Raw genomic sequence first — 26,730 nt, forward strand, 5'->3', positions numbered from 1 at the left:
TAGACTGCTAATTGGTGTCAGGATCTCCTCTGGGAGATGTGATCCTCCAGCTACTGCTGGATCTTCGTCTCTTGGACATATTCAAAAAGTTTCTTTGCAGCTGGCATCCTTTTTTGTCACTTAGCTCTCCGTTCAGGTAAACACAGTCACATTCATGTGTTGTTTGAATGATGATAAGAGCAGTTGAATAGTCTGAGATAACATTTCTAAATATACGTAGAACACAGAACTCCAACCAGCCACCGAGTTGCTCTCTGCAGTCTGTTTCCCCCTCGTTTTTTTATCCGGTTTCTGTTCCTCCAGCCAAGACTGATTATGAAGTGCTGAGGCCAGATATTTTAAAAACAAGAGTAATTTCATTAATCCTACTAAACTTGCAGCTGTGAAAACAAAGGACAACGAACACGACCTGCTTTTTGCTATCACGTGCAGGCCGGGGACCTGCTGGGTGCACGGGCCCCGTCTGTCCCGCAGCGGCAGAGGCACAGGACCCGGGGTCCTCTCCGAGGAGGCGCCCAGCGGTGGCGAGGGGAGCGAGGCTGCCAGCCTCCCTGGGGGGACTGCGGGCAGACGGGGAATTTGTGCTGCCGTGAGGGGGCTGGAGACCCTCCGTGCAGCCTTCGGTCCCGTGGCTGCCTTCGGAGCAGGGGGTGGTTCTCATACGTGCCCCGCTGGTGCTGCTCGGGGCCGGCCCCTCTCTCCTCACGGCAGCACAAGGAGGGCGGCGTGGGGCTGGGGTGCGCGGGCCCCTGCCCGTGTGTGGGCCGCGGGGCAGGGAGCAGCCACGCGCGAGGGCGAACACAGTGCTGCAGCCCGGTGCTGAGCAGCACTGCACCGCTCCTCGGCGGCCGTGCGATCCCCCGCGTGACTCCTGTGGCCTCCTGCCCGGCCCTCGGCGCTGTTATCCCAGGGAAACTCTGAAATCATCGCGCGAGGGCTGAGCCGCCTGCTCCGCTCCCTTGCTGAGGCGATCCCAGAAAGCGCGTGGGTCGGCTCGCCTCGCCTCGCCTCGCCGGGAGGTGGGCTGCTGGAGGGAAGCCTCCGATGGCTTTGCCGATCACAAGATCTCTCTGTGGGGACTGCAAGTGCTCAGGCCCGGATAAGTGTCTGTTGTTTTCATGTTTGTTTTCCCAGCCTTCGTGCTGCTTGTGCGGCCGGGAGCCGCGGCTCCTGGAGCACGCCCCCAGCTGCCGCCTGTGCCAGAGCCGCCCTGCCGAAAGCTGGTGCTCTTCACTCAGCGTCCTTCGGGCCTGTCCCCGGGGCTGGGGAGGACTGTCAGGAAAGGAGGCTGGCCTCATGTGGTATCGAGATAAACGCGGGTGTCGGTAGGTACACAGCAGCCGCCTGCGGAGCCCTCCCAGAGCGTGCTTGGGATTTACCGATTGCCTTAGTACAAAAACACCCGCCCCACCTTCATCTCCAGCGTTTGTGCCTGCAGAGCAGGAGCTGGGCAGCATTCCTCTCGTGTCTGGGCTCTCAAGAGGCTCTCCTTCATTTGCTCCAGTTTAATAAATTCCAGGGAGGTGCTGCATAATTTCCCATTCTGGCGATGGTTTGATGAGACACCGGGTAGTCTGCAATTTTCGCAGGTCTAGTGAGAAGACTCCCCTGGGGAGGAAATGTGGCCACGGTCCTTTGATCCACTGTGGTCTTCACGAAATGTATTTTCCTTTCCGTCACGGTAGCTGAAGTGAAATACAAAAGCTACGAATTTCCTGAGGGTTCAGGCTCTGCCTGGAGCTCAGTTGCGATCTAAGGGATCCATGCCGTGTGAGTCTGGGATGAAATAATGAATGAGGTGGGCTGACTGCAACTGCGCTCCCAGCAGAGGGATGTTTGCCAGCTACTTTGATCTTCTGGGGCGGTAGGATCTTTTTCTGAATGCAACTTTTGTGTAAACCTGGAGTTAAAATTAATGAAGAAAACTTGGTTATTTCCCCTATGATATACTGGATGAACGTCTTGACATAAAGGATTGAGATAAGTTATAGCTGCATTATTTCTTAATGCGTATTTCAACATTTCTGTTGATTTCTAAGGCTGCTCGTCTTTGTAACTCCCATCTCAGTTAGTCATGTGCTCTGCCCCATCTCCCTCATGTCTTTTTCCAGTTTTGCTGAGGGAACTACTCCAGCTTTGCAGAACTGCTGGATGGGTCTGAAAGGCCAGAAAAATGCCAGCGGTGAAAAATTGTTCTTTCAGGAGTCGAGCGTTCAGAGTCTAGTTCTGCCTCCTGCTCGTGATGAGGAGCATTAAGTTTTGACTGGAGCCAACAGCACTGGAAGTGGTTTTGCCAGCAGCAGCGGCGATGCTGTAGTGCCGCTCTTTGCGGGGAGAGCAGGCGGGTACCAGCGCCTGCGTCCCTGCCTGGCCGCGCACGAGCTGGCTGCGCTGAGTGAATGCCCTGCGCTTCGCAGGGAGATCGTGGCTGTACTGAAATGGCAGAAGCAAAATCATAAAAAATAAACCCGATTCTGTCCATTATAAAAACAAAAAAAAGTGGCCTCGGGTGCTGCTCTGCAGGAAGGCAGGCCAGCTCTTCCTCAGCCAGTGGGTGTCTGTGTGGGAGTATGGTCTGCTCTGTGTCTTTGCTTTAATATGGGGCTTTGTTCCTTGCTCGTCTTCACATCAATGTTACCTGCATCCCTCACTTGCCATTTTCTCCAAAACAGACTGAAGAGCCCCAAAACTTTTGTTTCAAGCTATGCCTTCTTTTCCTCTTGTGTTTGCAGCTGACAGCCCTGAGCTAGGTGGAGGGGTGCACGGTCCCGCGGCAGACCCAGCAGAGCAGCCACCGGCCTTCCCGGTGGGGGCAGGCGGGCAGTCAGCTTCCCCCAGGCTGGCACCTTCCTAGAGGTGGGACTCGTAGTCAGTGCTGAGTGGGAAACGAAACTAAAGCTCTCTGCCTTCTTCTTGCTGTCTCCCAGGGGTGGCACAGTCGGTAATGCAGGACCCCTGAGTCTGTGCTCGAGCCTCCTCCATCCCAGGGAACAGGGAGAAACGCTCTCCAGAAGAGGAGGACCTGTGCCGGTTTGGGCTTTAGAGGGACCAGGGGGAGTTGGAGGAAATGGTACTGATGCTTTGGCAGGCGCTTCCCCCGGGCTGCGGGACAGAGCACGGGGCGTGCTGTGGGTGAGCTGAGCAGCCCCGCACGCCCATCTGCCTCTGCACAGGACCTTGTTCACGGCTGCCCCTTTCCTCTTGGACAGCATCCTCCAGAGGCCATCCTGCTGCAGCGGTGGCAAGCCTTGCATGCTTGCTTTTTGTTTTTTGTTCTTTTTTTTTGTCTGTTCATTCACTTCTTGAGCTGCTGCGTTGCACCCTTCAGAGCTGGAGGACAAGGGAAGGACTGGAAGGCTCCTCCAGCCCGCTCGCACTTCGTGAGCTCCGCTGCAGTCGCAGGGAAGCGGCTGGTCGGGAGGCTGGCAGTCTCCTGGTCGTGGCAGCCAGGAAAGCTGCTGCGCTTTTAATTTCTGTGATCTTTGATCTAGCGTCACGAAGCTTGCCAGCTTTTCTGAAGCGCAGCAGGTATGGTGTAGCAGGTTCCCCTCAGTCAGTAAAGGAGATAAGGCAAGCAGCAGAAACATATGATTAATGTGAACAATTGCTGTGTTGGTCTTTTGCTTGTGTTTGTTTTGCTTGTTTGTTTTAAACTAAACGGTAAGGAAATAAACATGCCCGTCAAGCAAGTTTGTGCACTTAACAGAAGGGGGGCAAGGAGCAGAATTTATGGGAACAAAAAATTACGGCATGGATGGGAAGCAAACCAGGGTGGCAAAGGTAGCAGGGTGGTATGCAAGTTTAGTTAATGATACACAAGGCGAATCCCAGCTTGTAACGCAAAAGGCTCTACAAAAGGTAAGAAGAGGTATGTACAAGTAGGTAGGTACAGTTACTGAAAAATGTATTTGTACCTGAACTGCAGCCCCGCTCTATTCCCTGGAGTCTGCGCTAGATCAACCACAGCAGTGAAAAGGCAGTTTATAAGAGAGACAGTCAATAACGCACCAATTAAATAGAGAAATGATAAATACCTAACGAAAGCATTAGGCATTCAGTAAGATCCTTTGCAAGAGAAACGTAAAACACAGCTAAATATAGCAAGTTATTTTTAGAAGCTCGGGCTAGCCATTTATTTCTGGCAAATGGAAAACCCAAGTCAGCGTGTGAAAAATGACCTTTGTAAAATGTGTCAGTATTTCTGAATCTCCACGGTGGCCAGAAAGCCTTTGAGGCATTTGCAGACAACTTGCCATGGGTTAATGCGGAGCACTGCCTACTGTATAATGGGCCATTGTGTAATTACCTGGCGGTGAGCGTCTCGTGTATGGAACAGCTGGAGTGCTATTTTCTAGCAAGTTGCTTGTGTGGATTTGGGACTACCTACAAGGCTAACCGGAAGATTTTTTTTTTCTCTTCTGAAAAAATCAACATGTTTTTGTGCTCAAGCAGCTGTAGAGTACTGTTCCGGACTGCTCTGTGAGTCAGGACGTATTACTCACTTTCTTAATGACACATCTGCGTGCAGGCAGGGTAGCTTCGTTGATTTCAGAGTTGAGGTATTTTGGTGGGACAATGTTTGGGGACTTTGTGGAGTTTGTACACACCGTGTAAGTACAACGGCTCAGAGCAGAATCTGGCACCCTGGCCAAACGCTTTGTATGTCGGCTGGTGAAGCTTCCCTGCCAGCACAGAGAATCCTCTGAACACGGTGGGGTCGGGTACACGTATGCAAAACCTCATCTCTTGGATGGTAACATGGATGAACTCTCTTTTATACAACTCCCTGTAAAATTATTCAGTGGGAGTTGCTAACAATGGACACATTCTTTTCCCCTCAGGGATTACAACCCTCCCTTTCTCATGCAGGAGAAAAAATGGTATTTCTCATGTTCTGCATATCCCGTTGCACAACTCTCCACGATGAGCTAGAAAAAGTTCTGAAGTGACCAGGCTTGAGAAGAAATGTAGGTGCATGCGTCCTCGGCTGCTGTACGTCAGGGTTTTGTAACATTTCCATGAAAAACTGGATTTCCAGAGTTTTTATTTTTTTTAAAGAACAAAGCATTTGGTTTTGCTGTTTGTTTTCAATCTGGAAAAGAGGAAAGCAAAATGCAAAAACAGAGCGCCTTACGCATTTGGTCTGTTTATTTGTGTTGCCAGAGCTCAAAAATCGCTTTGGGTTTTCCTTCTTTCAGCATGTAGGTAAGCTTCGGGCGGTGCTAGGCAGCTGCGTGCCCGACTTAGGTTAGCAAAGGAGCTGCCGAACCCTGTCTCTGCTTCAGCCACTGAGCCCTTCTGGAGCAGGAGCAGTGCTCCAATAGCTTTTTCCTGGGGTGACATAAAGGTGGTCCTGGTTTGCCAGATGCTGAAAGTGAAACGAAGGGGGTGAAATGAAGGGTTCAGCGAGGGGATGCTTGGGCATCGATAAACCTCTCGGAGGGTGCTGGCAGTCTGCTCCCAACAGATTTGGAGCGCGTGCTCTGCAACTTCTCTTCTGTGCAGTGGGGTGTTTATCGTTTTTTTCCAGTGTTTATTTCTAAAAGTCACACTGCTTTCTCTGCATTTGTTACACCCAAGGTCACGTTGTGTCTCTGGGGCATTAAATGAGGCAGGCCAAGCACAGCCCTCTTTGTCTCGTGCACAGAGGTGCTGGTGGTCTCTAGCTGTCCCCAGCGGGTTGGCTGTGGCATTTCTATTTTTATGTACTCGGGGAAGCCTTTCACTCGGCAGCAGGTGACCATTATAATCCTGCAGAAGTTTGAAATGAGAAACCCCATTTGTTCCTTGCTGAACAGGGTGTGGGCATCCTTGAATAGCTGCAATCTATAGAGGTGACTTTATATATACACTAATGTAATGGAAATTTATTCTTGTAGCTTGGAAAGTGTCGGGGCTGTACCTGGCGCTTGTTCTCTCCCTCTTGCCAGATGCCATTTGGTTAGCGCTGTCCTGTGTGGAAGGATTGGACTTCATTTTTACTAGAAGAGTAAATTATTGTTACCACAGATTGCTAAGGCTGGCATCATTTACTGAACACTGCAAGGAGAGAGTCCTAATGAATTTTTGATTGAATTCATTTTGGTGAGTTTCCATGGAAACAAGCCGTACCAAGCAGGCAGGGTCCTCAAAACTGACGTGAAGCCATCAAATGTTCCTGCTGCTGGGCAGGAATGAGACTGCGCCTGCTTTTTGCGTGCCATTCCTGGCTTGCAGAAGGAGCATCATCCCGCCGTGACCGTCCGGCTCTCGGCGCGCTGCTGGGGCCCTGCAGGCCGTGGGGCCACCTCCGTGCCGCCGGGCTTTGGGCGTGAAAAGCAGGGAGTGGGCAGGGGCCGTGCATTTGGCAGCCGTGTACTTGCATCAGAGGGGGAAAATCTCCAAGTTTCTGCTAAACGAGGGGAAAATACAGATGCTCTGCCTGGGGGCCCTTGTGTGATCCACGGGCACAGGCTCGTGCTGCAAGTCCCGCAGGGGCCCAGCCCTTCATGCGTGAGCGTCCGCTGTTCCTGCTGCGCTCGGGATGCCAGCAGGCGCTTCTGCAGCAGGGGAGGATGCCAGAACCATCCCTATGTCAATTTGCCAATAGGCATCCCCATCAGAACAATAACACTCCTAATACCATAAGAGTGCCCGACGCTGTCTTTGTGTGTATATATAGGATTTGTCAGAAATCGGTGTTCAGCCAAGGCTCCGTACGTGTACAAAGACGAGTAACGTGGGTCAGTAGGAATCTGGTTTCCATTAAACGATCTTTGAGAGCCATGCCAGACGCTAGCAGCACCGCTTCTCTTTCCAACTAGTTCAGTTCTTTCCTAACCCTAAATCTTGAATAATTGTTCCCCTATAAAGAATTTGTCTTCCAGCACTGGACGCCGCTTGCCTCCCTGCCCCTCTGACCACGCTGAGCTCACGGTGCCACCACGGCTGTCCCCACAGGGGCAGCCCCTCAGCTTCTTGCGCCCTCTGTCAGGGACCGTCCCCTCCCGCTTCCTGGCCCCTCTCTGAGCAGCGTCCCCAGCACCGTGGTGACATTCGCTGCCCTTGCACAGAGCCTTCCAAGGTGGCGGCTCTCCTCTGATGGCAGGACGGCTCAGGACACGCAGCAACATCCATCATCGCTCCTTGTTCTTTTGCCATGTGGATCCTGAGTGGTTTGGGGCAGTGACTGGGCTTTATTCAGTTCGGGAAGTTTTCTGTAGGCGTGGAAAATTACTGAGGTTGTTTGATTAAGTAGAATAAATGATGCTCTCTGAGGAGGACGTACCGCTGTCCCTAGATCCCAAAGAAAGAAAGGGAAGAGGAATGGAAACCTGGGCTGAGCTGGCCGGTGGTTCCTGAGACGCTGCACTCTGTCGTTGACACCTCCTTGCTGTCGCAGGGCCACAACTGTAAGGTGCCGAAGGCTGTGTGTGAGTGCCCCGGCTGCTGCCGGGGTCAGATCCCGGCTCGGGGGGACTGCAGCACGTGAGCGTCCGCGCGGCGCAGGGACGCTTGCCGGGGCCGGCTGGTTCAGCGCCTGCAGGAGGAGGGCCGGGCCACATGCTGACACTCGGCCAAGGCCTCGCTCAGCACTGAACATCAGCGGAAGGAGCGACTTCGCTGCGTTCGGGTCTGAGCGGCGAAACCAAGCTGCTGCCCTTCCTGCTGCAAGAGAGAGCCCCGGCGTCCGGCCTGCCGAGCGGGGATTTCTGTCGGATTTTCAGGGACTGTGATGAGCTCCTGGGGAGCCAGACTGTGGGCGGCGGCTGCACCTCGGGGCCAGGATGGAGGTGCTGGAGTGACCGGAGCTGGCCGTGCTGCTGCGGTCCCCAGGGCACGGCCCGGGCGATGCCGACTCGCCCCGGCGTGGGGGGAGGCTGGTGCCGGAGCAGCCCCGCAGCCCCGTGCCCTGGTGCTCTCGCTGCGCTCACCCCAGCACGTTCCTTCTCCCAGATGGAACCGAGCGGTGCCAGACTCAGCAAGGGGCTCGAGTCTTTTTTCGCCACTAAGCTAATGTGAGATGTGGTTTATAGCGTGTCCACCTGGATTTGCTTCAGCCAGAAACTTGGCAAAGGCCAGACAACTTTTTGAAAGGAAAATGTAACTTAAATCGGTTCTACTGGTTCTTTTTCTTTTTTTTTTTTTTTTCTGGTGAAAAATATATTGCCTTTGGCTTTTTCAAATCCTTCTCTGCTATTGCCCTATCCAGTTTCTATTAAAAAAAAGAGAGAAAAGGACAACAGCTAGCCAAGGACAATTTCTCCGATAGCGGGACTAGATGCTGTGCTGACACACACCATGGAAAAACGCCGTGTGCACCCCTCAGCCCAGGCCAAGCTGCCAGGAGCGTGACTTGCGTGTGCAGCCGCTTTCCTGGCTCCCGGGGGTGCGCGGAGCTGTTCCTGGCCGGCCCCGGGGTGCTGAGCCCGGACCCGCGGAGCGGCACGGCACGCCTTGTGCTCACGGACCTGCTTGGCGTGTAAATGGGGCCATTTGGAATTCAGCCACTAATGAACTTGGGCAAGGTGTGGGGAGTGATGAGAGGCTGGGCAGAAGGCAATTAAAAGCTTCCAGCGGAGAAGACAGTTTGCAGGGGAAGAACAAAGATTTGCCTGAGTAAGAAGTGAATAGGAGCCTCCGGGCTCGGCCTCAAGTGTGTGAATACAGTGAATGCTGCAGGGACTGAAAGCGAATTATTTGCTGAGGTTTTCCATCAAATTAATGACATCATTCTGTGCGAGAGTTCACCCATTTACGCTCGCGCTCTCAGGCTCTCCCAGCAGCTGGTTGCTAAATAGCTACATTCAGGCTTGAATCTGCCCATTCAAGGGCAAAGTTTTGACCCTCGGGAGGAAACTGCTGAACAAGACTTTTGACGGGAAAGAGGGGATTCTGTGCACTCCTAGGCTCCGCTCCTCCCGTGGCTTGGGGCCGGGCTGGATGAAGCCGCCCTTTCTTCTCAGGTCGGCTGCGCTGGGCTCGGGAGCAGTGGGGTGAGGTAAAATCCCGTCTGCTTCACGGGAGTTAGCCCGGCTCCGGGACCGGCGAAGCTGTCCTCCCTCTGCAGGAGGGGCTCGCTGGGCTGTGTTGTGCTGCAGGTCTCGTATCCCCCAGGGAAGCTCCTTTGGGCAGCAGAAAGCAGCAACTGCTTCGTTCCCCCTGCCGCATGGCTTTGGTCAGGACCAGCGTCTGTGGCAAGGAGAGCCGCGGCCTGTGCGGAGGGACCTGCGGCCTGTTAGCACAGGAGGATGCTCCGTGACCTAGCTGCCTGCTAACATCTGTTCCTTCGCATCTTCCACATTTTCAACTTCCTGAATTTCAGAAATCTTAGACCCCGGTGCACCTCCTCAGAGGAATTCAGGCTGGGACTGTGCCTATAGTTGCTGTCCAAGTTAGGGAAAGCAGCAATGTAAACACAAGTCTAAAATTATTCTTTTGCTTTATTGTCCGCATCCTGTTCGCTGTAGGTCAGGCAGGTTCAGCCTCGTTCTGTTTGTATCTCAGGTGTTAAACTACCCCCTGCAACCGGTTGTAGCTGTGTAGTAAGGTGTGATTGACCTGATGCTGCCACGCACTTTTTACTTCATTTTCTAATTCTGTAAAAGGCTACCAAGGCCTGTTACAGAGCACGTCCCTTCTCAGGCTTTGCTCCCTTGCCTGTTTTACGGCATGAAAGCCAAGAGCCCAAGGCAGCCGTAACCCCGTGCGGACGCTCTGCCTCCCCAAACAGCACCAGGCTGCCTCAGGTCAGGCCATGGTGCTCTCCCTGTGCCCCGTTGCTGCCTGCCCCCCGGGCTGGGGCTGGGGCTGGGGCTGGGGCTGGGGCTGGGGCTGGGGGCTGCGCTCCGCCGGCAGCAGAGGGGCTCGCTGCTCGCCGTGGTGAGACGGTGTCCATGGCTTCCGCAGCTGGCCCGAGGTAGGTGGTTGTGCCCTGCGGGCCTGCTCCGTGTTATTGCTGCCCCGTCCCTGTGGACGCTCCTCGGCCAATGTAATCAGACCAATTCACAACAAAGAAGCCACTGACAAAGTTACGAAGCAGCCACACAGGATGCAAAGACACAAAGGATCCTTTTGGCTAGAAACTTCTCTGGAAAGTCCAAAAATAATTTGGGCTGAGCTACCAACCACCATCAGGAAGTGTCTGTGCTTCAAGACTGCAAGTGTCTTCAGCAGAGGGACGGAAACAGGTCCGAGGGCCATCTGCAAACGCTCGGCAGAGCACAGCGGGAGCTTATTGCCGTCAGCTGGCTCGCCGTCTTCTCCCCGGGCCTGTTTGTTCGGGTCTGACTCCCCTGAAGAGGAGCACTTCCTCTGAATCCTGCTTTTTTCCCCACAGTTATTTTCTGACTCTACAGACTTTGCTCCTTTCTAATTGAAACAACTGCTTAGAGCACTAATTAGCCTGTCTGACAGCATCCGTGCTCAGACGAGACGCTGGTGCGTGAACGGTGCTCGGTCTGTTCGGGGCTCAGCGCTCCCGAGGAGGCGGCGGGCGCTGCGCCTGGGCTGCCGGCTGTCCCGCAGGGAGGTGGCTCTGCCGGCCCGCGCAGGGCGCTGGGCGATCCGTCAGCTGCTGGTGCGGCTGGCTGCAGCCACCAACGTGCGGAGCATTTCCAGCAGCGCCGAGACACTCGAAACACGAATGCTCTCTACAGCTTCCGTTGGTTATTAACACTGCAGCATTTTCTAAAGTGCTTTAAGATCATGATGACTGGATTTTTTTTTAACTGCCTCACTGTAGGTTTTTTACATTCAGGCTAAATTTCTTAAGACTTCCGTGTAACTGCTGCAAAATACACACTCTTTGCTCTGTCCTTTTCCAGGTTACTCATCGGCAGTGCAGAAATTCTCCCAGACTTTGCAGTCCTTTCAGTTTGACTTTATTGGAGACACCCTAACAGATGACGAGATTAATATTGGTAAGTTTTCTTCTTTTGGATGCAAACTTTTACTTAGTTAGAAAACCTCTCCTTCTTTAGGAATTTGCTGGCATCGATGGTTACTAAACAGAATCTGGAGCCAGGTTCCTCAGATGCCAGTTAACGCATAGCGTATCTGTCATGTTACTTGCAGTTTAAAAAGAAGAAAAGCAAAGATACTCAGTAGCATATGTTACAAAGCTGAATTTTGGCGGGTTGAGTTACACATGCCTGATTCCGCAGATAATTTGTGGTGGTTTTCTGTGGCTCCAGCCCTCCTCAGCCTGGCCAGCACCGGGAGGATGCGCAGCGCAGCAGGGAGCCGCTCGCTGTCCCCATCCCTGTCCCCTGGGTGGCCCCTGCAGCTAAGCCCTGTCCCCGTGTGCCGGGCAGAGCCGGACTGCAGCAGCTCGGGGCGTTTGGCCTCGTGTCCTGAGCCAGATGGGCGCTGCTCCTAACGCTGCGTGTGCTCTGCTGCAAACATCTTGCAAACACAAAGCAGCCCCGTGCTGTCCTGGAAGAGGCACCGGGCTTTGGACTGCCGGGAAAAACATATTGCTGGATGTGTCATGATATGGAAAATAGTTCCCAGTCTCTGCCTGCATGGAAGGAGGCCTGTGGCACGTGTGTCTCACTGCTCCCCACACATCTGCTTTGGGATTAGCAGTCCTGAGCCTGTTTTCCCACCCTGCCGGCCCAGTGCACGTTGTGTCGATTACAAAGCTGCCAGCTGTGCCCCGGGAGCTGAAGCAAATGCACTGAACACCATAAACCGAGGTTTTCAAGTTAATCCTGCTGTTGGATTAGCTATCGCTGCAGAACGGCCAGAGGAGGGGGGTGGGCACCCCTGCTGCTGGGGGACATCAGGAAGTGCTGCAGCTGCTGGGGGAGTCCTGCCCTGCTGCTGGGCACAGCCGGAGGCACCAGGGGCACAGGCGGTGGGCCACGGAGTGCCCGGGACACGAGGCGTTTATAAAATAGCAACAGCTTTGTCAGGCTGTTGTGTGAACAGCGGCTCCAAGCTGACAGTGCTGATGTCAGGTCTCAGCCGTCACTTAAAAGGGAAGGAAGTAAAGCCTGTTCTCTTGGTTGTTTTATTTAAAGCAGATTGCGGCTTGTCCTTCAAAATCTGATTTCCTCTATGGAAAGTTGCTAGGTGAAGCCTGCTGGAAATGAGTCAGCCTCCAAATCTAATGGAAATAGAGGTGCTGAATTTCCAAACCCATCTGCATAATGGAGGGGAAGACGTTGCATTATAAGCTACCTTCTGGGCATGGAGGGATCTGAAGGCAGCAGCCAGCCAAGGAGAGGAGCATCGCATTGCTGCTGCTGCTGGCAGGCACAGAGCTCCAATGCCCAGCGTGTGCCGCTGCTTCACCACTCCCTGCCCCCGTGCCCAGCGCTCGGCTGGCGGCGGGCGAGGAAGGCAGCTGGAAATGACAGACAGGGTGCAAGGGGACGGCAGGGTGCAAGGGGACAGAGGGCGGAGGAAAGCAAGAACAGATCACAGCACATGTAAAATACTCTGGGGCAAAACAGGCGTTTTTTCCCTATTTCTGTTTTTGCTGGGTCGTGTTTGTTTTGCTTTCCCGAGAGCAGGACCCAGATTATCCAGTGTGAAAAGTCTGTGTTGTGTTCCTCCTCCTACAGCCAATCTGGAGTGTCTGCGCGGGGCTGAGCTCAGGGCGTTGCAAGTCTCTCGTATTCCCCAAACAGGAGCAGGGTGTTGACATCTCTGTAGCACTTCCCATCTCTTACAGGGCTTCTGAGGCACAGGGATGTGCGCGAGCGTAGGAGCTGATCTGAGGCACAGGATACGGGAATGAAGCAAAACATTGACAGCTCTTCTTGCCGTACTTCAGGGAACGCGTTTGATCTGTAAATATAGCTAATGGTGTGCTTTTATCTTGTTACGCAGGCAGACAGCGAGCTGACACTCATGCTCCTAAGGTAGTGGCTTTGAACGCTGCAAGTGCGAGTCAGGACACACGCTCCGCTGGCGCTGTCTGTCGCAAGCAGTGCCTTCCCACGGGGACGCGTGCTCCAGACACGTCCTCGCTGCACGTCCACGGCTGCGCGCTGCCTCCCTGCGCGGCGAGCACAGACCCAAACGCCGCGGGTCCCGCAGCAGGGCCGTAGCCTACGTGCCCATGGTGCAAGGACAAATTCAGGGCTGCTCTGCGGCTGCAGCCAGGAAATGTGTGCCTGGGTGCATCCTGCAGAGGAAGAAAACCACATCCAGTGAAAATGTTAGGCACCGTAACTTTTTTTTCTCCCTGTAACTTCAGGTCTGGATTCTTTTTCTCTCTATGATAATTCCTTTCCAGGCTCAGGCCCCTTATACTTAGCTCATGGCATCTGTGTGTGCACTTCAGATTTCATGTCGTCCTGAGTAACCACGGTGAAAGTCAGCCCATCAGCCCTGTGGTAGAGCATAGTAAGCTGCTGGGACGTTGATGTGCGGGGCTCTGAAGCCCTCGCTCTGGAAGAGAGCTCAGAAATCCCTGACTCATCAGAAAGGTTACGTTTTGATGATGCCAGCTGAATGACTGTATCACGAGGCTGTGGTTTTTCTGTTCTGTGTCTGCCTCAGCAATTGCCGAGCGAGTCCCGCAGCACTCCAAGTTCACGCTCACTCGCTGTGCAGCCGTGTCACAGCTGCTTTTAGCAGAAAGACAGGTCCTGTCCTAAGGTTCTGCCTGTGGATGCGGGGCCCTCACTTTGTGGATAGGGCAAAAATGCATCTTCTCCCCTTATCTGTGGCATGAGCTATTGCTGTACGTGCCTCGCTGTGTGCACGGGTTGTTCCCTTGCATGCCACCCCTGCCCAGAGCTCTTGAGGCTGCCCTTCTCAAGAGCCCTGGTACCAGGCACTCTGCTGAGCCGTCTTTTGGTTAACCCTCAGATGTTCCTTAAACCGCTCAGGAGTCAGTCAAGTCCCTCTGTGTGCTTTGCTGTGAGCGCAGAGCCTGACCTGCACACAAAGCAAAGGAATTCCTGCAGCTGTTGCAAAGGAAAGCCACCCGTGTGGCAGCCAGAGGCGCAGGGCAGCGCGAGATCCCGGTGGGAGCTGCCCGGGGCAGGAGGGCGGTGGGGCAGGCAGGCTGCTGCCCTGGGAGCCGCAGGGAGCCGCGGAGCTGTGGGAACGTCTCCCAGCAAGCGCTGGCCTGTGCCAGCGAGCTCGCTGCCGCATAGTTCCCAGGTAGGCTCATGCAGTTGGAGGAGTCCCCGAGGCAGTCCGCAGGCAGCCGCGCCGTACGCACAGGTCGGTGTTGGTCCAGCCTGTTCTCTGGTCTCCTGGGGAATCGGGACTTCAGTTCTCCTCGTTTCAGTGCTGTTCGTGCCTACGTGGTGGGAGAGGTTTTCCCCTGACGGCCACCTGCGGTCTGCGCTGCAGCAAATTGAGCTGCTTTCTGTGCCCTGCCCCGTGAAGGCAGATGGTGCCCGCTTTGTGACAGCCCTTTTTCTGCGGGCAGGCAGCGCACTGCTCCTACCTGGTCTCTTTGTTTCCACCAGGCTGAACGAGCCTCGTGTTTTCAGTTTGCTAAAGGAAAGGTTTCATGTTATTTTTGTTTCGGTTGGACTCCAAGAAAACTGCTGATGCCTAAGATTTTTTTTTTTGTTTTATTGTTTAACGCTGCGGGGAGAGTTGTCAATGCCTATAGCCTTTTCAACAGCTGCTAACCTTTTTGGTTTCTGCCAAAAGGTGCCACGTGCTGATCAAAGCCCTCTTCTCTTTGCAGCCGAGTCCTTCAAGGAGTTCGCAGAGTTGCTCCAGGAGGTAGAGCTTGAGAGATCGATGATGGTAAGATGATCCCAACTGCGCTCCGGTAGTTGCTGCCTGGTTGTACCATTTAAATGCCAAATCGTGGCTGAACGACAGCACATGGCTCGGTGTGGAGCTTCTCGTTGTGCGGGAGCTGGCAGCAGCAGGGACGTCGTGTTTGCACCACGTCTGAGCTGTGGTGCCCTCGCTGCATGCCCTGAGCAGTGGAGGGGAAGGTGCTGGGGGGGAAGGGGAGAGGTTGTCCCACGCCGGTGCCCCAAACCTCTCCCGAGTGCCAAGCAGCTGCTCCGCTGCTGAGCCCAGCACCGCCGGGCTTGCTTGAGGTGCCGCCGCCTGCAGCAGCTTCGCTCTGCGGAGCAGGGTATCTGATAGCTGGCAACAGGCTGTTCTTGTGGTGAAACTGAACCTTAAAGAATAAGCAGCGAGATGAGTTTCTCTCTTCATTTTTCTCCCATGGGAGCTGCACTGTCCCGCCGTGCCCCTGCCCTTCCCAGCACGCAGATCCTGCGGGGCGATTTCTTCCCGTCTGTCCCCTGTGGTGGTGTGCCCTCTTCGCCTCCAAAACTCCTCAATATGCAACGAGTGCTGGCTTTCCATTTCACTCCTAATTCCAGGAAAAACACGAAGGTTAGGCTCGGTGGAGAGCCTTTACAGCGTGCCAGGAATTAGCTGCTTGGCCCTGCTCGCTCCTGCCTCGTGCAGCAGGGAGAGCCCGCGCCAGGCTGCCTGGGCCCGCCGCAGGGGAGGCAGCACCGGTGGGACGCTGCTGTCCTGCTCTGCGGGGCACGGGCAGAGAGGGCAGCGGGAGGAAACCAGTGAGAGGCCGGAGGAAAGCAGTAAGATATTTCTTTATTAATTACAGCCCAGGCAATGGCTTCTTTTGCAATGGGTAAGTGGGTGGAAGGGATCATTTCAGGGATCGTGGATGCTTTTGGGGATGTTGGCTGACTGTACAGATTTTTTTTTTGGCCCTCCACTTGCAGGACCAATCTCTTTTCCTTAGCTCCCTCAGAAGGTTTCGTACTCTCACTGTGTTCATCAGCTTTAAATTACCTGAAAGGTCTGCGCCAACATAGCATCATGTCCCTTTCTTTTCCCCCCTCCTTTCTGTAAAGGCTTGGGAGGCAAGGCCGGCTTCCCTTCTTCCCCAGCTGTCACATGCAGCAGCCTTGGATGTGGTCATGGAAAGCAGGGCTCGTGCAGCGGCCGCGCAGTCCTGAGCAGAGGGGCAGGGGGGAAGCAGCAGCAGCAGCAATGCGTCTTCCTCCGCTCCGTCCCTTCCCTTCGGAGCAGGCAGGGCAGGGCAGCTTGCTGTAGGCTGGGACCCAGCTGAGCTGACAACTCTCCGGAGCATTTTGAGAATCTATCCGTCCTGTTCCATGCCTCTCGGAGAGATAAACAAGCGGCTGTGCCTCCTTGGGGCTGCTTCTAGTTAGTGCTCGCGCGCAGCCTGCCTGCCTCGAGCACCCGGCTCTCCTCGCCATGCAGATACGGGCAGCCGCCCTCTCCCAAGAGGAGGGGTGGCCGGCACCTCTGAAGGGCTCATCCTGCCAGGGTCTCTGCGGAGCGCCGGCTCACAGACCCGGGGGCTTCCCCGCCTGGTCCTGCTGCGGCGGGTGGGCGGCAGGAGCAAAGCCGGCCTTGGCCGCGTGCCTGCTGCGGCGCGCAGATGGGGCTGCGGGGTCCCGAAGGGCCCCGGGGCCGGCAGGTTGGTCCCAGGGTTTTCGGGGGAGTGACACGGCGCTTTGGGCAGGGAGGTCTGGCTCACCGTGCAGCGGTGCAAGCACAGATGGCAGGCTGGGGGAAGCCCCTTCAGTTAATTACCAGAGGTCCCCAAAGCCGCTTGTGCTGTGATTCAAGTTTTCTGTGCATTGCAAACGGGAACAAGTGGATACAGAGGTTAAGTGACTTCACCTGTGTACAGAGAAGTTTGTATTCAGAGACATTTAAGAAAGATCTAGGAGTTCTTGGCTCCCAGCCCTGTTCAGCCTCTGTTTAGGAGAAAATGAATCTGTGTCCTGTAATTAAAGTGTTTTTCTCCGCACTTTAGGTACAAAATGCTAGTGATCTGCTGATAAAACCCTTGGAAAATTTTCGGAAGGAACAAATAGGGTTCACCAAGGTAAGATTTATTTCTTTTAAATTTAAACAGATTTGTTTTCTACTACTATGTTATTCCTTTTTCCTCTTGGCTTTTATTGTTTTAAAGTTGTTCTACATGTAGGCTTTGTGCTTTCAGAAACTTCCCTAACGCTGGTGTTCAGCTGCTGGAGTGAGAGTGTCTGCGCTGTGACTTTTAGTCTGATTTTTCAATCATAAGAGGCTCCAAAACCTTTTCCTGAATTCTTTGGGTTCTCTTCTGGCCTAATACCAGCACTGTCTCCGTTCCAAGCGAGGAATGCTTGTTTCAAAGAGTGATCAAGAGATACTCCCTGCTTCTTTTTCTTTTCTCCCCTTTGTTCATTTAATGCTATAGAGAGTGAAATACTTTCCCTGATAAACGTGCGTTAGAGCCGGGGGTGGGAGGGAGAGCAGCAGAGGCCGGCAATCAGAGCTTGATTATAGTCATAGGGCTTTTGTTATGAAATATTTAAATAAAGCATCTAATGAGTCTTTCAGATGGATCAAACTTTTAAAGAAACAAACTATGAAAAGCAAAGTCTGCACATGTTGAGCAGAAAAGATTATTTTTCCCTTGTCTGCTATCAAGAAGTCCAGGTTCCACGTTACTCGGCGGCAGCTTGAAATGGGGCTGGCTCTGAACCAGCTCAGAAATGGAGATGTTTTGGAGAACACTTGGGGCTTGGATTCTGCCCAGCCCATCTGGAGCCTTTGACGTTTTATAAATACAGGATTTAAGAAATGAGACTTGATGGCCATCCTGCCCTTCAAAATCCCCCTGTACAACAGTGTTTGTACAACGCACCCCTGAGAAGCGGCAGCGGTGTGAGCGTGGCCCTCGTGTTCACGCGGCGCCGCGGGCACCTGCCGGCCCGGCACCTCGCCCCGGGGCCCGCGGTCCTGCAGGCGTCTGCGCTACCAAGGCACGGCCGTGCGGCGCTGAGAAGCCTCCCTCCTGGCTGGTCTCTGCGTTAACGGAGAGCCAGCGAGCGTTCAGAGAAGGGTCACGGGGACAAGGTCAAGCTTTTCTTCCCCTTCTAGTTTATGGAACACTTAAATCAAGAGGGCAACAGCCTGCGAATGTTAGGATGAGTGTTAAAATGCCTCTTAGGCTGTTTCTTCTTGAGCCAGCCCTCGGTGTGCGAGGTCCTCGGAGAGCTGCGCCACCTCCCCGCGGTGCCTGGGGTGGCGTGCCCGCGCCAGCACTCGTCCCGGCGCCGTTGGAGCCGTGGCCCTTCGCCGCTCGCAGCGTGTCTCCAGGCCGCTGCAGCGCCGGCAGCAGGAGGCGCGAAGCGGGGCTGCCAGGTGAGGACCTGTCCAGCAGCACGCTGCCGCCACGGCTCCGTCCCCCGTTGTGCTGCCTCTGCTGCTGCCGGGCCCGAGCTCCTCCTGACTCAGGCAGCGCGAGGGAGGCCGGGCAGGCCGCCGTGCGCACCGCAGACCGCAGATGTGGCGGGGGAGCTTGTGCCCTCTCATTCGTTTCCCATATTTTGGCAGAGTCGCCTTCTGTGAGATGTTTTCTGTTCTCTGTGCAAGATGCCGAAGCCAGATAGGAAGAGTGTTTGAATTGGGTCTTTGTGATGACTCTGGGTGGAGAGAAGCCAGACGGTCTAAGACATCTGAGCCTGCATTAACCCATTTTCCGGGGCTGAACGGCGTCTCTGCTGCCAGATGCTGTGCTCAGCTCCACTCGGGGCAGCTCTCCGGGCTCTCCCTAGGACCTCCTTCCCCAGCCGTCCTCTGCTGGCCGCAGGCCGTGGGATTGTCGCTCCTGTGACTTGGTGGTAAATGTTTGTGCACAAAAACGTCACAAATGAAATCGGAGCATCCAGGATGCCCTGAGCTGACGCGGTTCTCAGCCTGGCCCTGGAGCCTTGTTCTGCTCAAAATGAACCAACAACTGGAGAATAGCATGAATGAAAAGGCGTGAATGGTATCAGAGAGGTGCAGGCTTCAGCTGAAGGAGAGAGAGCATGGGATTGCTTGTGTTTTTCATTTCATGTTAGATCGTATTCATGGAGGTCAGACTCCGTGCTCAGCCCAATTTATGAGCTTGGTGGATTTCGTATCCTGCCACAGGCCATTTCTCTTCAGCCGGAGCTCTTTGTGTCACAGGTGTGCCGGGCAAAGCAGTGATGCTTGAAAATGAGAAGAGTTGGATGTGTGGCCTTGGTAGCTGGGATGGTGGAGCTCCGGGTGTGTTTTTACAGAAATGTTCTTCCTATAGCCCTCAACAGCTTTTTACTTTTTAGAAATCACATATATATTTTTTTTATATTAACTGCTGAGGCATCATAAAAACTAGTTGAAAACTCGGGCATAAAGTATTTTTTGCAATATGAACACACTTCTCTTTTTTGTGTTTCTTTCCTCTGCCTTCTACCAGCCGAGTGCTTTAAGCTGAAGCCGGGCACGCAGCCTGTCCCGCGCCTTCAGTTCCTCTGCGATTCCGAGCAACAGCTTGTGATTTCCCCAAACTGATTTGCAGTTTGAATTTATTCGCTGTCTTCTTCTTTATCTAGCGCTCACGAACACATCGCCGTTCGTGTTCGCTGCCGGGTGTCCGTGTGGTGAGCCAGTAGCTCTGCTGTGATTTCAGCGGGATTATCGTCATCGTAGAAGAGGAGCGTACCGAGGCGGGTGATGCAGCAGAAGCAGATGCACTTAATGTTTGCAGGCTTTCGTCAGTCAGAGTTTCGCAGGCTCTGCTCAGAGCCACCTCTCGGTTTGCTCTGCAGGGGCAAGGGGGAGCCCGGCACCAGCAGCAGCCCGCACGTCCTTCTGCCGCGCTCCTTTGCCCTCCGAGTCCCTGCAGCCGCGTTCGGGTGCGGGCTCCTGGCAGGCAACGTGTGTCTCCTCTGGGTGCGTTTGGTTTGGTTTAAGACCCGTAGCCGCGTGAGCTGGGCTCCTTGCTTGCTGCTCACCGTGCCTCTTCTAGGAGGGGAATCTCAGAGGATCCCAATCAGCAAGTAATTGGTTAAAGGCGAGTTCTGGCAGGTCCGTTGGTCCCTCTCACCCTCCCCCATCTCTCGCTCAGGCTGGAACCGAGCCCCCAGGCTGGAACCGAGCCCCCTGCTCGGGGCACGGGCCTCTTCCCGTGCAGGGCAGCACCCTGCACATACAGCACCCTGAAGCCGACAGCTGGGTGCAGCAGCTCCGGCTGCTCGTTTCTGACTGCACCAGCATCTGCTGCAGCTCAGAGAGCGAAGCTGTCACAGAGCGCCTTCCTTTGCTGAGCGTGTGCTGGCTGTGTTGGGGTGAGATCGCATCGGTATCTTTTTTAGAGAGCAAATAAAAGGTGGGTGGCTTTTTGGATTTGAACACCGGCAAATCTTAGCGGGAAGGTAATGCTGCCCTTTGCTGAATATTCATGACGAACTAATTTATGCTCACAGTTCCAGATTGTGCTCCAGTCTGGGTGTTGTTTTCTTCTGTTGTGTTCCTTTTTTTTTTTTTTTTTGCGTGCTCTGTTCAACAGCCAACAAGCTCTTAGAAACCTTGGCTTGAAAATCAGGAGGGATTTGTAGTACATCCTTCTGCTTTTCAGTTATATGTTAATTAGCAAGAGTGCAAAATGACTGGCAGGCCTCCATTTGCATGCCCCCAATCCCGTTTTGCACTGCTCTGCTCTCCACATGGCCACAGCTGTGCGCGGGTGAGTGCGGCCCCGCCGCGGCTCCTGCTCCCTCGGCCTGGGGACGAGCTCGGGGCTCCCCACACGGTGCGGCACTGCCGGGGGAGGAGGCTCCTCCTGAAGGAGCCGCTGCTGCAGGAAAGCTCTTCCATTGCTCCCCCAGACCTCCTTGGCACGCCACATCCACGGGGTGGCTGCTTGGCCATGGTGTTTTAAACCTGCTCCTGGCATCGCCATCCTCCTTACGTGCAACGCGCTGGCAGCAGGAGGGTGCAAGCTGCAGACCCGTAGCGCTGCTCTGGCCACCACGGGCTTTCGGGGCAGCTTTGCTTTGATGCGCTTCTGTGGCATGTGCTACAAACACCGTGGGGTTTGGGACTGCTTACAAAAATCGAAATAAGCTTAGGTTCCTGTTTTCATTAAACGTGCCGTGTAATGGCAGACCATTCAGAAGCGTGACTTTACGGAAAGGGTAATTTCTACTTCATGAGAGCTTTTGTTTCTCTGCCTCTGGATTTGGATTTACTCATCACCAGCGTTAGTCATGAGGGCGTTATTTTGTTTTGACAGTTCTTCCTGGCATCAGCTCTTCAGCTGCAGCACTTCTTATGTTACGTTTTACCCTTGGAGGACTCTTCTCCTCTGGATTTCATGGCTGGGCCTCTTTATTCGGAGGCTTAAATTTGCTAATGTGGAGTTTCAGTATCCCTGAAATGCACAGGGTGATACCAGAAGATACACACGATCCTCTTCAGGGGTCTTGTCCTTACAAGATGCCTGCTGTACCATGGGCAGTTAAAAATAAGCAGGAATATTTGAGTTGTTGCCTCTAAAAGTGTTACTGCATTTTGCTGTAGTATTTGTCCTTGGCAATAGCAATGCGCAAGGGTTAGAGAAACGGGACTTGTGGGGTGAGAAGTCCTCTCCTTAGGAAGGCAGCAGCAGTAACTTTGTCCGACCTTTGTCTAAGGTGCTCCTGAGGGCCTGGTGTCCACCAGCACGAGCCTGAGTGCTGGAGGCAAGGTGCTCTTCCAGCAAAGCCAGAGGGAGCTATTGCTAGGCGGAGATCTGACCTAGCTGTTAGATTTGGGTGCCTTTGCCCTTTTCTAACAGATGCTATCCACGGTGGATAACATTGGGAACGGTGTGCTGCCCACCACGATGTACAAGCTTCATGTGCTCCAGTAAACAACCCACAAGTGCCTCCTAGTGTGTGCCAACGTGAAAATAACGTTTCTTCTTCCAGAGGGAATACGACAGTAGCCTCTATGAGCAAAGGGCTAAGAAGAAAACAGCCAAGGGCTAGCCATGCCTAGCCAAAGCACCAGTTTGGGAGCCCCGACGTGTCCCACGGTGTATGACATCCTACTAGACTGAATAATCCATGCAAGTGGAACAGGGAAGTAAAACTTCATGAAGGAGAACTGACTGAAAAAAAGAAAAAGAACTTTATTAAAGAACCATAGCCTCAAACTTTGTAGTCATTATTGAATTCATGAGCAAAATGCCTAATATTTAATAGTTTGCCAGACTCCATCTGGTCTGTTTCTTGGTGGTATTGGCGTGTGTTTGCTGAAGTGTTGCAAGAGAACAGCATTTCAGGGCTTTTGGGAATTAATTGTTGGAAGATATCATTAATTACACAGTAGGCTGGTGTGTCCTAACTCTGCTTTCCACTTTCTTGAGCTTTCAAAAGCTGCCCAGAGGGGTTGGGCATTCTTTGCGTACCCCATAGGCACTAGTTCTCATCTGCGTGGACCTGGCACTGGGGCTGCTGGCTGGCTGGAATTTCTGTATTTTAGCAATGTAACTCCCTCTCAGCAATCACAGATAGCTCACCATCTTGTATGAGTATTTGTTAACTTGGCTTCTACTGATGGTTGATTCGTGATTGCCATAGTGCACTGTGGTTTCACAGTTGCTGTAAGGCATAAGCCAACAGGCACATCCTCAGCTCAGCTTTTCTCTGGGTTTCATTCTCAAATTTCTCTTCTTGTTCTTGTTCTAGACATTTACCCCTTCAGATTTGTCAGTGTAAGCAAACCTTTTTGTTACGCTGATTCCTTCACAGAGTCTTTCTTAACAAATCAGCCCACACTTCATGTTTGCCTGTGTTTGGTATGTTTGAGATGTAAATGAGGTCAATAAGAACCAGACCATCTGTAGGAGACCTCCAAGATGCGAACTCTTACCGTTGTTTATTGTTATGTTTGATGAACCACTCTGCTGGGCTGTGTGCAAACTGGCACTACGCAGTACAAGTTGTATAAGTTTTGGCTGCACGGTTTCTGTTCTCTGTTTCTGCCACTACTATTGACGGGGTGATGACTTCCCTCCCACGTATCACCCTCTAGTCTTCTGCTTTCATTCTCATACATTTTGGACACGTGATAAAAACTTAAAAAACAGAAAATTGCCAGACTCCTAATAAATCTTTTCTTATCCTGGACATGTTTTTGGCATTAAAGTACTTACCCAGTTAATGCTGAACTATGTGAACATCATTTAGGGAATGGCAATATGTTTTTGATGCGTTAGTGTATCTCAAGTTTACTTGACATTGAAGAGATCGAGCAGGGGAACAGGACCTCTTCTGTGGGGCTTCTGCTACAGTGCTGACATGAGAAAATATTTAGAGTGCCTGTACCACGATGTATTGCCAGAGCTTGCTCTCGAAGCATAACTAAATCCGGTGTGAGGAACTACCTGGTGAAAGCAGAGCGAAGGAAAAGTGGCCTCCTGTTCTAATGGGTCCACCAGAATTTTTCCCTGGGAATGCTGAATTGCAGAACAGATTTTGGCACTGTTGCATGTTCTTATCTGAGAGACGCCAGTAACCGGTTCTGCTTCAACTCTTGCATCTACAGGAAAGGAAGAAGAAGTTTGAGAAGGATGGTGAGAAGTTTTATTCCATGCTGGATCGCCATTTGCATTTGTCTTCTAAGAAGAAGGAGTCCCAGTTACAGGAGGTGTGCATGGAGTTTTCCTCAGTGTTGAGTCCAGAAGCAACACCACCACCTGCTCTAGATTTTTAAATATTGGGGGGGATAATCTCTTTTAGTAACCAGTTGAACATAAGCATAAATCTACCTGGAGCTTGTTCAGATGGGTGAGAGCAGGGATGTGGACGTGGTACTTCAGATCAGAGTGCTGAGCAGCAGCAGCGGCTTTCTGCGTTGCCATCACTTGTTCTCACCCTCAGAGTACAGGGCAGTGAACTCACCTGGTTAAAACTAACTAGCTTTTATTTTTGCCAGTTTCTTGTCTAGCTCCTGGTGATTGCAGGGGCAGTTGTGGCAGCCGGGCCATGGTGGCAGTGGCAGCAGGCAGAGGAGGGATGGTGCCCATTCGAGCTGCTCTTGCTGCCATGTATTTGCAGCAAGAAAGGAAAGCCCCAGCCGCTCCAGCCCACGTCAGAGCGGTCAGATCAAATCAGATCTGCCAGATCAAGTTCCAAACACCTCTGCAAGGCAAAATTTGTGTAAGGTGTGGTAATACAGCATGCCACATTGTCCTGCCTTGTGCTGCAGCTCTGGAATTGCTGGTTTCAGGTCACAGCAGGAGTCGGGAGGGAGGATGGGGACACTGTCATCCTTACCAGTGCAGGGCTGCGGGTGGAGAAGGAGCTCATGTTAGAATAACAAATACGCTTAAGGAAGGCTTCGTCCTTGCAGAGTGCTGTGAGGTTCTGGATCTGTAAAGGGCAGGGAGCTAGAAAAGGGTAGACCTGGGAACAGTGTCCAGTGGTCGAGTCTTCTGGTCCTGTGCAAAGTGATCAAAACCTGGGCTGGACACATTTAGCAGGCTTTTTCTTAAGTGAGGACAGGACTATTTCTGGGCTAAGTGACAAATGCGAGTCAAATACTATCAAACTGGATGTTACTTTTTTTTTTCTCACCTAACCCTTCTTTCCTTCAGGCTGACCTTCAGGTTGACAAAGAGAGGCACAATTTCTTTGAGTCATCCCTTGAGTATGTGTACCAGATCCAGGAAGTACAAGAAAGCAAGAAATTCAGTATTGTTGAACCGGTAGGAGCTTCCTTTTCTTTCAGCCCTTACTGTTTGATGCTCGGATATACTGGCAGTTGCAGGAAGGGGTGAGCTACCAGGCTGAATTCAGTCCTGGGGATTCCTGTGGTGGAGCAGGAGTTAACCTGCACACCTGGCTTGCTGCTGAGCTACACCTTTAATGGTGTTTGCTGGAGCACCACAAAGCCACAGATTGGTTTCTCATCTAAGTCGATCCTGAGGAGCAAGCCAGACACTGTAGGAAGCTAGAGGTCTTCCTACGAATTGCCTTGGGCACCTTGCCTTTGATGAGCATTATCTGTCTCCAGAGATGTCTGCTCTGCTTACCTGTCACAGCACAGGCTGCAGCGGTACCAGCTTGTGGCTGTGTGCGGGGACCCTGCCCGGGTGGGGGGCTCTGCCCCGCCGCTGGACACGGCTGCCCATGGGATCGCACGGGTCTCGTGGACAAGCTGTCTGCAGGCCTGCTTCTGTTTCCGCAGCAGGGTCTTGCATTTCGGGTTGTTTTACCAAGACAGTGTATCTGTGGGAGGCAGACCTGGGCATTAGAGACGCTGTGGTCAGTAAGTCACATTAAGACTCGCAGCATTCCAAAACTGTAGGAAAAATGTATTTGTATATATAATTTCTGAAACCCTGCTTCCTGCTTATCTTTCCTGTGATTAGAAACTTAGAAGGAGTTTAATCTGTGTCCTTTCTCTCCTTCGCAGGTGCTGGCTTTTCTCCACAGCCTCTTCACTTACAACAACCTGACAGTTGAGCTCACACAGGATTTCCTCCCTTACAAACAGCAGCTTCAGCTCAGCCTGCAGAATGTACGTTCCTGCCCAGCTGAAATATTTTTTTACATGTGACTTCTATTCTCGTTTGTATTTAAACTCCTCTAGTAGAAAGGCTTTTCCATGCAAAACAGACTGTCCGTGTTTGCATTGTGGGAGGTGCAGAGAAAGTTATTTCCTCCTTAGTTCACACACCTTTCCTTCTCTCCTGCACACAAGAGTCCGCGGGGGCTGTTACAGTGTTTTTCAGAAATCACAAATTCTGTCCAGAACGGGCTATTAAAATTTTGTCATTTAACCTTGTGCGTAAACCTGAGAATTTCTTCCAATTTCATGAGGTTGAAATTGTGCATGACTTCTAAAAAGGCCTACAACCTTCATGTTTGCGGTGTCAGCTTCCTAAATGCTTTGGTAAGCTCCTCCTCTGACTGAATATACTCACAGGGTGTACTCACAGAGTATACTCACTGTATCCTGTTCGTTTTATCCTCAGTCTTTCATGGCTGGCCCTCATTCCAGTGGAACAACAGCCATAAATCTATGCCAAGCCAAGTTTACTGCTGGCTCGTTAATTGGTGTGAGTGGTGTTCGTAAAAACGCCTTGAGTTTGTACCCTTCACTGACACAACTCTTTAAAAACAATTTCATGCCAAGCAGTGTAGCATGATCTTTTGAGGAAAAACAGCCTAGGTTTGCAGGAGAATGCACCTGTTACCTAAATAATAGTGCAAAGAGTTCAGGTGCTTCCTTCTCTTCCATCTAGCCTTAAAAAGTGCTAAGTTTCTTTTATTGTAAGAACAAAAGCGTCCTCCCACTCATGACTCTTCATCACCATTTTCATGTTCGGTAGGTTAAACCTTGTCTCTTCAACCATCTTTAAAAGCCCAGTGTTCTTATGGCTTTCACTTTCTTAGCTTTTTGTTTTGAGTTTTCATCAGAATTTGTGGAGTGGCTTTCACATTTTGTGCACTGGAGACTGACACATTTCTGCCAGAGCACCTAAAGTCTGAGGCTGAAATTTTGATCATTAATACCTGAGGCTTGCTCTCTGCTCTTGTTCAGATGTACCTCTTTATATTTTTCCCCAACAGACAAGGAATCACTTTTCCAGCACACGGGAGGAGCTGGAAGACCTCAAGAAAAGGATGAAGGAAGCCCCCCTAACCTGCAAGCTACCAGGGCAGCCGACCATCGAGGGCTATCTGTACACTCAGGAGAAATGTAGTGCTTTTTATTTGCACTGAACATGTTGCAGAGTGCGTCAGCCTGGGCTGCGTGGCTTGGAGCCCTGCTGCCAGGGCTGTGCTCAGCTCCCAGCCTGTTGTGGTTGGGCAGCACTGGCCACGGGACAGCTGTGGCTGTGTCACACCTGCCAGCCCAGTGCCTCCGGCCATGCTCGGCGGTGGCTCAGGACCTAGCAGCAGCGTTAATGGCGGTGCAGCTGACAGCTTTCTCTGTGATAGCACAAAGCTTTCTCCA

General features: G+C 52.6%; 1 protein-coding gene across 2 annotated transcripts in view; it reads left to right on the forward strand.

Annotated features, from left to right (window-relative positions):
- OPHN1 (oligophrenin 1) overlaps positions 1-26,730 on the forward strand; it is a 62,628-nt gene that overhangs the window by 8,957 nt on the left and 26,941 nt on the right. For both annotated transcript variants that reach the window (XR_014571849.1, XM_083796859.1), the window contains exons 2-8: positions 10,806-10,901; positions 14,645-14,706; positions 16,739-16,810; positions 23,311-23,412; positions 24,362-24,472; positions 25,183-25,287; positions 26,343-26,472. Coding sequence is in view for 1 of the 2 variants with exons in the window: in XM_083796859.1 (XP_083652985.1) it covers positions 10,806-10,901; positions 14,645-14,706; positions 16,739-16,810; positions 23,311-23,412; positions 24,362-24,472; positions 25,183-25,287; positions 26,343-26,472 (678 nt within the window). In the remaining variant the exon portion in view is untranslated. The remainder of the gene's footprint in view (positions 1-10,805; positions 10,902-14,644; positions 14,707-16,738; positions 16,811-23,310; positions 23,413-24,361; positions 24,473-25,182; positions 25,288-26,342; positions 26,473-26,730) is intronic.

This window comes from Anser anser (genome assembly GCF_964211835.1).
Source record: "Anser anser genome assembly, chromosome: 13".
In the NCBI taxonomy this organism is placed as follows: domain Eukaryota; kingdom Metazoa; phylum Chordata; class Aves; order Anseriformes; family Anatidae; genus Anser; species Anser anser.